This window comes from Aulonocara sp. 'chitande type north' Nkhata Bay, linkage group LG13 (assembly GCF_057382095.1).
Source record: "Aulonocara sp. 'chitande type north' Nkhata Bay isolate Kocher_YH1m ecotype deep benthic linkage group LG13, A_spYH_male_GT1.1, whole genome shotgun sequence".
In the NCBI taxonomy this organism is placed as follows: Eukaryota; Metazoa; Chordata; class Actinopteri; order Cichliformes; family Cichlidae; genus Aulonocara; species Aulonocara sp. 'chitande type north' Nkhata Bay.
The window spans coordinates 12769768-12780200 of NC_141356.1; the positions used below are offsets into that span (position 1 = coordinate 12769768).

General features: G+C 39.2%; 1 protein-coding gene across 1 annotated transcript; it reads left to right on the forward strand.

The window, feature by feature from the left end:
- Positions 1–1265: 1265 nt before the first annotated feature.
- LOC147315807 (uncharacterized) lies at positions 1266–8803 on the forward strand. The gene is made up of 3 exons (XM_086258057.1): positions 1266–1346; positions 7788–7966; positions 8107–8803. Exons 1-3 carry the CDS (start codon positions 1266–1268, stop codon positions 8699–8701), a joined length of 855 nt encoding a protein of 284 aa, XP_086114183.1. The 3' UTR covers positions 8702–8803.
- The last annotated feature ends 1630 nt before the right edge of the window (positions 8804–10433 follow it).

Below are 10433 nucleotides of genomic sequence, written 5' to 3' on the forward strand. Positions count from 1 at the left end.
CACCAGTCAATCACATGGAGACAAACACTGCATGACTTTTAACTGTGGAAGGAAACCAGAATACCCAGAGAGAAACAACTGTAAACTAGCCAGACAGTGAATTTGAACCCTGGACTTTCTTGCTGTGAGACAACAGCACTAATCACCATGCCACCAATCCAGGGTTAACAAAAGTAGGAAAGCTATGATTTCAAGGCTTGATGCAGAATTTTCTGTACATTTTTGTCCTCGACAGGTTAAACCACAATAAATAGCAAAAGCATACACGTGGTGTGTGTGTGTGTAGTTGTCTGCCTCTTATAACTCCAGTGATTTTCCTGCAGTTTGTTAATTTCATGAGTCCAGCAACTAACCACAAAATTTCTTTAGCCAAGCCAGAACCAGAAAAAAATAACTAAAACCATTTGCAATTTGTTTTATGTCATTAGTCCTTGTATTTTGTACTTGAAAGTTATTTAGATATTCCAATCCTTTAGTTCCTTTATTTACAATATTATTTAGTACTGTCCAGTCTTGGTTGTTGAGCAAATTCCTTCTTGAGTTTTAAGTCTAATTAATTTCTTATTAGGTTCACATCTGTTAATCCTGGCGTAGCCCTGTACTGTTGCAAAAACCAGTAGATGGTCATTTAATTAATTTATTATTAATCCACTTAGAACATTCCTGTCAACAACATTAGTGAAAATATTATCGCCAAGTGTAGCACTATGTGAGGTTATTCTTGTTGGACAGCGGATTAAGGTATAAAGACTAATGCTGTACATTGTGTGGATGAAATCAGTGATGGCACTGTTCACAGTTGGATTCAACAAATCTATATTGAAATCACCACATAAAATGTCATTTTCATGTTGTTAATGGGATTGTATATCTTCAGCACTTCCTCTGAACGTTTTTATCCACGGGTCCTGTAGATACAGCTGATTTGCAGATTCTTTGACTTTTCAGCTTCTATTTCAATAGTTATGCACTCCATTATGTTATCCAGTGCTAGAGACAGTTCACTGATGATTCTACATTTGTAATTATTATCAGTGTACAAGGCAACACCCCCTCCCCTTTTTTTATTTCTATTGATGCAATACATGTCATAGCCATCAATTTTTGAATGATTTGAACTGAGGCTTCTACTATTATACAATACATGTATTTTAGAAAAAAAAAACGAGTTTGATGAGTTTCTTTTACATATTTTTTTCTTTCAGTTTAAAAGAGAGTAGAAAATTCTTCTGCATCAACTCCATCACACAGAAAGTCAGACAGAGATGTGGGGAGTCGTGATATGGGTGAATATCTGCTTCTTCCTTCCCGTGACCATACTGTTCTTCTGCTGTGTGTGTTGTGCGGTACGTAAATATGTATCATCTTTTTATGTGAGTGTGTGAACAATTAAAAAACTCAGCAAAAAGCAAAAATAAAATATATAAAAAAGAAAAGAAATAAAAACCCAGCAATAGAGTGCTGAGCTGCCTGGAATATACCCGACCTTTGACAGCTGACATAAACTTGAATGTCAATTGATAGTCGACAGTGTAGGAATAGTAGAATAAAATAAATTCTTAACATATTGTATTTTATCGGTGCAGCAAAAGTAAAGTGTAATAATGGGAAGTTCACTGAACCAGATACAGTCATGTCATAAAATTAGCTCATCCCATGTTAACTGTTGGGCTTTTGAGATACAGATGAGTGAATATATGAGACTCATTAAAACCAATCATGTGCCAACAGCTTCACTACTAATCAGAAATTATTCTCTAAATTCCTGGGATTGATGGGATTAATAGTTGTCTTTTGGTGCTTTGATAATATGTAAGAGTATTGTTCGACTAAATCTCCCGTAGACGTTCAACATGTTTGCAGTTTGACTAAAGAAGAAAAACACATGATGTGTCTAAATTTAAGCCTCAGATTTTCAGACCATTCAGTGACCTCTGCACCTGACTATGTTGTTATTATACAGCAAAACAGTCAACACTTAATATAGATACAGTGGGGCAAAAAAGTATTTAGTCAGCCACTGATTGTGCAAGTTCCCCCACCTAACATGATGACAGAGGTCAGTAATTTGCACCAGAGGTACACTTCAACTGTGAGAGACAGAATGTGAAAAAAAAAAATCCATGAATCCACATGGTAGGATTTGTAAAGAATTTATTCGTAAATCAGGGTGGAAAATAAGTATTTGGTCAATAACAAAAATACAACTCAATACTTTGTAACATAACCTTTGTTGGCAATAACAGAGGTCAAACGTTTACTATAGGTCTTTACCAGGTTTGCACACACAGTAGCTGGTATTTTGGCCCATTCCTCCATGCAGATCTTCTCGAGAGCAGTGATGTTTTGGGGCTGTCGCCGAGCAACACGGACTTTCAACTCCCGCCACAGATTTTCTATGGGGTTGAGGTCTGGAGACTGGCTAGGCCACTCCAGGACTTTCAAATGCTTCTTACGGAGCCACTCCTTTGTTGCCCGGGCGGTGTGTTTTGGATCATTGTCATGTTGGAAGACCCAGCCTCGTTTCATCTTCAAAGTTCTCACTGATGGAAGGAGGTTTTGGCTCAAAATCTCACGATACATGGCCCCATTCATTCTGTCCTTAACACGGATCAGTCGTCCTGTCCCCTTGGCAGAAAAAGAGCCCCATAGCATGATGTTTCCACCCCCATGCTTCACAGTAGGTATGGTGTTCTTGGGATGCAACTCAGTATTCTTCGTCCTCCAAACACGACGAGTTGAGTTTATACCAAAAGGTTCTACTTTGGTTTCATCTGACCACATGACATTCTCCCAATCCTCTGCTGTATCATCCATGTGCTCTCTGGCAAACTTCAGACGGGCCTGGACATGCACTGGCTTCAGCAGCGGAACACGTCTGGCACTGCGGGATTTGATTCCCTGCCGTTGTAGTGTGTTACTGATGGTGACCTTTGTTACTTTGGTCCCAGCTCTCTGCAGGTCATTCACCAGGTCCCCCCGTGTGGTTCTGGGATCTTTACTCACCGTTCTCATGATCATTTTGACCCCATGGGATGAGATCTTGCGTGGAGCCCCAGATCGAGGGAGATTATCAGTGGTCTTGTACAAACAGTACTCCAAGAACAGACAAAGCCCAGCAGAAACCTTGAGGAGGAGCTCCATTTGCCCCCACCCGGGAAGAGCCTCAGAAAGGAGAGACATCTAAGGCAAGAAGAGGGGTCCCTATTTGCCTCCAACTCTCTCAACAACACCAACGACCAGGACAAGGGACCACGACCTTCCCCAGTCCCCCAAACCCCTGACAGGCCATCACCCTCCTCCCCCTCCCTTTCTCCCTCCTCCCCACACCTGAAATTCACTGAGGAGATGATGGAGCGGGTCAATGCTGGGCTCAGATCTACCCCCCGTCCCAATCCCTTTTTGTCCCCCATAAACCCCCCACCAGAGCGGCCAAAGGTTCACCATCGAGCCCCACCCTCAACAGAGCAATCGAAGTCACATTGCCCAGCCTCGCCCCCCTTAGTTCCTCTTCATGCCCTGTCTCCGCAGTCTGATGCGTGATGTGTGAAGGGTCCGGGCTGTGAGGATTATGGCAGTGATGACTTTTCCCAGGAGAAGCTGGGACCCTGTTTACTAGAAGGTTTTAAAATTTCTGTACTTTTAGGTGACAGGAGACATGTGGCCTGGTCAAAACACAGAGAGCTGCACTCTAAAAGATCTTTAAACATAGTAAACATACCTTGTGTGCCACAGACTGCTCCCAAACACGAGGGGACAAGTAATACCTCTAAAACACTTAAGTTGGCTTTATTAAACATTAGATCTCTAGCTGGGAAAACATTTTTAATTAATGATTTAATCACTGAGCACAGCCTTGATTTTATGTTTTTAACTGAAACTTGGTTGGACCAAAGTAACAGTGGAGCTGTTCTCATCGAGACGACCCCTCCTAACTACAGTTTTATCAGTGAGGTCAGGGCGAGCAGGAGAGGAGGAGGGGTTGCTGTCTTATTTAATGAATCATTTCAATGTAAGCAGCTATCTCCTGGAAGTTTTCAGTCTTTTGAATATGTGGCTTTACAGCTGAAGGCCCCATCCAAAGTTGTGTTTCTTAATGTTTACAGGCCTCCCAAATACTGCACAGACTTTTTTAATGACCTTAGTGAACTGCTGTCTGTGATCTGTGTTGATTTTGACTGTGTAATTATTGCTGGGGATTTTAACATTCATGTGGACAACCCTCAGGACAAAGGGACTAAAGACCTGAGTAACACTCTGGGCAACTTTGGGCTGACTCAGCATGTAACAGAGGCCACACATAATAGAGGACACACTCTTGACCTACTGATCTCCAAAGGCCTGAGCATTTCAAAGGTTACTGTGTCTGATGTGGGCCTGTCTGATCATTACTGTGTTTTCTTTGAAAGTAAAATCTCAGCCCACACAAATATATCAACAACAGTGATCACAAAACGGTGTATAACTGAACACAGTAGTGCAATTTTTAACCAGGTCTTCCCATTAACACCTGACCTGCCCAGAGGGTCAGTCAATGAGCTCGTCAATAGCTTCAATGCTAACATGTTAAATGTAATGGACACTATTGCTCCCATTAAGGTGAAGGTTATCTCTGGAAGGAAAAAGTCTCCATGGAGAAACTCCACACTGGTGAAAAATGAAAAAAAGAGTGTAGGAAAGCTGAGCGCAGATGGAGAAAAACAAACCTCCAGGTTCATTATGACATTTATAAAGAGAAACTTCACAATTATAATTTACAACTGAGGAATGCAAGGAGGTCCTACTTCTCTGACATCATCACTAAAAACAGCCATAATGCTCGGGTCTTATTTTCTACAGTTGACAGGCTAACAAACCCTCCTGTGTCAGTGGCAGCTGAACTTCATTCGACCATGGCCTGCAATGACTTTGCCAAATTCTTCACTGAAAAAATCCAAAAAATTAGACAAGCAATTGGTACATCAACAGCAGATCCAGGATATGTACTGTGTCCACCAAAAAACTGTTTAAACACCATGAAACAGTTTCAACCTATTAACAGCAAAGACCTGGAGGACATCTTAGGTCAACTGAACTCCTCCTCCTGCTGTTTAGATGTCCTGCCAACAAGTTTTTTCAAAAAGGTCTCAAAGACTTTAGAGTCAGACCTGTTACAGATCGTCAACTTTTCTTTATTATCAGGTGTGTTTCCAGAATCACTAAAAACTGCTGTAATCAAACCTATACTGAAAAAGGACAATCTTGACAAGACACAAATGAACAACTACAGGCCGATCTCAAATCTCCCGTTTTTAAGTAAGATCATTGAAAAAGCAGTTTCTCAACAGCTCAGTTACTTCTTAAAACAGAATAATTGCTACGATGCCTTCCAGTCAGGTTTTAGACAGAACCACAGCACTGAAACCGCTCTGACAAAAGTGTTTAATGACATATGTCTGAATACAGACAGTGGAAAAATGTCAGTCCTAGTTTTACTGGATCTCAGTGCAGCATTTGATACAGTTGACCACAACATATTACTCAAACGACTGGAGAACTGGACAGGTCTTTCAGGAACTGTACTAAACTGGTTCAAAACATACGTAGAAAACAGGAAATACTTTGTATCAATAGGTAACTTCACATCTGAACAGACAAGTATCACATGTGGAGTTCCCCAAGGTTCCATCTTGGGACCCCTTCTGTTTAACATCTACATGCTCCCACTGGCACAGATTATAAACAACAACAAAATAAACTATCACAGCTATGCAGATGACACACAAATATATATCACAATGTCACCAGGAGACCGAGGCCCTGTACAGGCTCTTGGTAAATGCATTGAGGAAATCAATGACTGGTTGTGCCACAATTTTCTCCAGCTAAACAAAAACAAAACTGAGGTAATAGTCTTTGGCGCCAAAGAAAAACGATTACAGGTCACCAGAGAACTTCAATCTATACATCTAAAAACCACAAACCAGGCGAGAAATTTGGGTGTAGTGATGGATGCAGACCTAAACTTAGAAAAACACATTAAGACAATAACAAAGTCAGCTTACTATCACCTCAAGAATATATCAAGGATAAAAGATCTGATGTCTCAACAGGACCTGGAAAAACTAGTCCATGCATTCATCTTTAGTAGGCTTGATTACTGTAACAGCATCTTTACAGGTCTACCTAAAAAAACAGTCAGACAACTACAGCTCATTCAGAACTCTGCTGCTCGAGTCCTCACTAAGACCAAAAAAGTGGACCACATCAGTCCAGCTCTGAGGTCCTTACACTGGCTGCCTGTCCGTCAGAGGATAGACTTTAAAGTTCTGATGCTGGCCTATAAAGCTCTGAATGGTTTAGGACCAAAATACATCAATGACCTCCTGACCCAGTATGAACCATCCAGATCCCTCAGGTCATCTGGATCCGGTCTTTTATCAGTTCCCAGAGTCAGAACCAGACACGGAGAAGCTGCATTCAGCTTTTATGCTCCTTATATCTGGAACAAACTCCCAGAAAGCCTCAGATCAGCTGAAACACTCAGTTTATTTAAATCCAGGTTGAAGACTCACCTGTTCTCAGCTGCATTTGAATAAAGCACCAAATCCACACTTTAAGCTTAAATTTCAAAACTTACATTTAACTGTTTGGTTGGTTGGTTGGTTGGTTGGTTGGTCGGTCGGTCGGTCGGTCGGTCTCTGTAAAGCACTTTGAATCACCTTGTTGTTGAATTGTGCTATACAAATAAACTTGCCTTGCCTTGCCTTGTATGTCTTCCATTTTCTGATGATTGCTCCCACAGTTGATTTTTTCACACCAAGCTGCTTGCCTATTGTAGATTCACTCTTCCCAGTCTGGTGCAGGTCTACAATATTTTTCCTGGTGTCCTTCGAAAGCTCTTTGGTCTTGGCCATGGCGGAGTTTGGAGTCTGACTGTTTGAGGCTGTGGACAGGTGTCTTTTATACAGATGATGAGTTCAAACAGGTGCCATTCATACAGGTAACGAGTGGGGGACAGAAAAGCTTCTTACAGAAGACGTTACAGGTCTGTGAGAGCCAGAGATTTTCCTTGTTTGAGGGGACCAAATACTTATTTTCCACCCTGATTTACGAATTAATTCTTTACAAATCCTACCATGTCGATTCATGGATTTTTTTTTCATATTCTGTCTCTCACAGTTGAAGTGTACCTCTGGTGCAAATTACTGACCTCTGTCATCTTTTTAAGTGGGGGAACTTGCACAATCGGTGGCTGACTAAATACTTTTTTGCCCCACTGTATATCTTAAGATAAGTGTGATAATTCTCTGTAATATTCTTATTAACAGCAATACATAATTATATATACAGTGTTTTGGGGTTGTAATAGTTTTTTTTTGCTTGTCTGTTCTGGAACTGACTTTTATAAATATTACAGAATTAATTTTACTTACTGAGTTAAAAGTTAAATAACAAATATTTAGTACATGTCTTGTATTTTGGTTGTATTGTGATGAAGCAAGAAAGTGCTGTGCTCAAATATTGTTTTTGTTTCTGTTGGGAATCCATTTCACTATAACAGCCTGAAATTTGTGTTTATTTTGAGGTGTGTGAATAATTAATTACAAAAAATATATATTATAAGATAAATCATTACTTGTACGTTTTCTGACGTACTAGTAAAATATTTCACTTGCTTTATATTTTACCTCTTTATAATAGGTAAAATAAATATTCATTCATTTATATGCATTAATCTACACTTTCATTTTATTTATTCATTTTAAACATTGTATTAATGTGGTTTCAATTAATATTTCCTGCAGGGGCGAAGATATCAGGTTCCTGTCATCTATTACACAAACCTTATCATCTCCCTTCTGATCCATCACAGCATGATTTTCTTTTGGGAGGAAATAATGCATTACAGCAACATTGCACGTTTCATTTACTATTTTGCTGTGACGGCCAGTCTTTACTTCAGGTTGTTGATTGCTTTGGAAAGGTACCAGTGTGTGTGTGTGTGTGTGTGTGTGTGTGTGTGTGTGTGTGTGTGTGTGTGTGTGTGTACTTACATGTCTCTGAATATTATACTGAAGCATTGTTATGTTCTGTACTCTGATAATCTTTCTGTTTGTGTTGCAGGTATTGTTTCATCGCCTGCCCACTGTTGGACTGCTTCAGACAAACTGAGGGTTCTGTGCTGGTCTGTGTTCTGGTCTGGGCCTTTTGTAGTGTTAGTGTTGCTCTTGCTGTATTTTTATATGAATTTGTACGTTTAATTATTTATGCCGCCCTCCCTGCCCCCCTGTTCATCTTCTGTCTCGCTGGGACACTTAAAGCTCTGCCTGCTGCCACCTCAGTGCCCACTGAAGAAAAACGAAGAACTGTAGGAACCTTGGTTCTGTTGCTGCTTAATTACTTTCTCATAAACCTTCCTGCAGTCATTATGTTAACTTTGAATTCATATCGACATCCTTACGCACTAATTAATTTTATCATTGTAATCTTATTTCTGTTTAGTTCATTGTTGGACTTCATTCTGTTTGCCTTCATGTGTAATGGGCCCATTGACAGGCTGCTGGCACGTCTGTGCTGTTGCAGTATGGAGAGCAACAACACAGGAGATGTGACTGATGTTAGCACAGACAGGTCAGATCATGTAGTCAGAGATGAAGGAAACGAGGAAACAGGGTCACATGATAGGGAAGATGAAGAGGAATTAGAAAGTGTGAAATAAGTAAAAACAATCCAAAATATTTCTTCAGCTGAAGCCTCAGGCTGTAAGAATTGTTCTGTTGAGTATTTTGATGATTATCAGTTTAAAAGTCATTTAATTATCATATCCACCTTACTTTGTTTTTTTGTGAAAATATCATGCTCACTTATATTGTTGTTTAATTGTCTGGATAACTTTGGTTTCCCTCACAGTGACATTTTAATTTCCTCTGATCTGTTGAGTTATGACACAGTGTAATGTAATATTAATGTTATTGTTGTAAGATGTTTTCTTGGTTGCAGTTTTTTTATGTGTAAATTTTTTTTATTTAAGTTTCAACTGAATCTGAAATACCTGATATTTTCCTCATTTGTTATACTCTTCTTTGAATTATCAAAAATAAATACTGTCCTTGGAAGCTATGATCCTTTATGAGCATTTAAATTAACATTTAATTAACTTAACTAAACTGGGATATCACAGGGAACCACACAGAGAAACACAGCCATGACGGACGACACAACACTAACACAGAGGAACACAGGGCTTAAATACACTGGGGAATAATGAGGGGAATGAGACACAGAAGGGGAGCACAGCTAGGAGAAATCAGACATGACAAGACCCGAGGGAAGGGAAACTCAACAGATTCACGTAGGACACAGTCCTTGGCTATTTAAGATTTACTATTTGCACACTGTTCACATTACGTGCAAGACCAGGCCATAAACCACAAGATCCAAGATGCAATATTTTTTAATAGAATTTTAAGTGGGAAAAAAAAAGATGTAACAATTGTGATAAAATTGTGATTGTGATTTTTAAAATAAAAAATAATCTCAAATAGTGGTTACTAAACAGGACCCAACCATTGAGCCAGTTAAACAAAAACACAAGTAAGGTTTACTTAATATAACCGGCCAGACAATTAACAAACAGGGGTATCTGCTGAGGTCTTGTGACAACATGTGCACATCGCTGCATGAAACCCATACGAAAAATATATATAAATGTTATAAAGTTTGTATCTGTCATGTGTGAAACTTGTATGAAAAGCATACAAGAGTGAAAACAGATATAAGATCCCTAGAAAAATTATATAAATAAAACTTGTACGTTTTGGATACTTCATAAAACAATATATGAAAGTGGCCACTTTCATGAGTAAATCATATAAGTCTTTTATGATTCACTATATGAAGTAGGCCACATCTGATGCAAGTATTTTATAAGTTTTTACTATTTCTTTTCCATTTGGGAAGCCAAACCTATATAGGCTTGGCAACACTGTACCAAGTCTATATACGTTTAGATATTCAGCATGACTTTTCCCACACATGTATGTTAGGTCAAACAGAAAAAAGCACGAGTTTGAGGAGGGTCATTTGGAGGAACTCAGTGTTTTTCCAGCATTTAGAGCAAACCAGTGAATCATTTTCACCACCTGCTGTTTCACATTGTTTTTTTTTTTTTTCAGGTGAAAAGAGAGTAGAAAATTCATCTACAGCAACTCCACCACACAGAAAGTCAGACAGAGATGTTGGGAGTCCTGATATGGATCAATATCTGCTTCTTCCTTCCCGTGACCACACTGTTCTTCTGCTGTGTGTGTTGTGCGGTATGTAAGTATGTCACATCTTTTTATGTCTGTGAGTGTGTGAACAATTAAAAGATTTGGCAAAAAGCAAAAAACTAAATTAAAATAAAATTATAAATTTAAAAAAATGTATAAAAAAAGAAGAGAAATAAAAAT

Coding starts and splice junctions, on each gene's coding strand:
- LOC147315807 (XM_086258057.1), top strand. CDS start 1,266: ATGTGGGGAGTCGTGATATGGGTGAATATCTGCTTCTTCCTTCCCGTG. Junction 1,347..7,787: donor TCTGCTGTGTGTGTTGTGCG/GTACGTAAATAT, acceptor TATTTCCTGCAG/GGGCGAAGATATCAGGTTCC. Junction 7,967..8,106: donor TTGTTGATTGCTTTGGAAAG/GTACCAGTGTGT, acceptor TTTGTGTTGCAG/GTATTGTTTCATCGCCTGCC.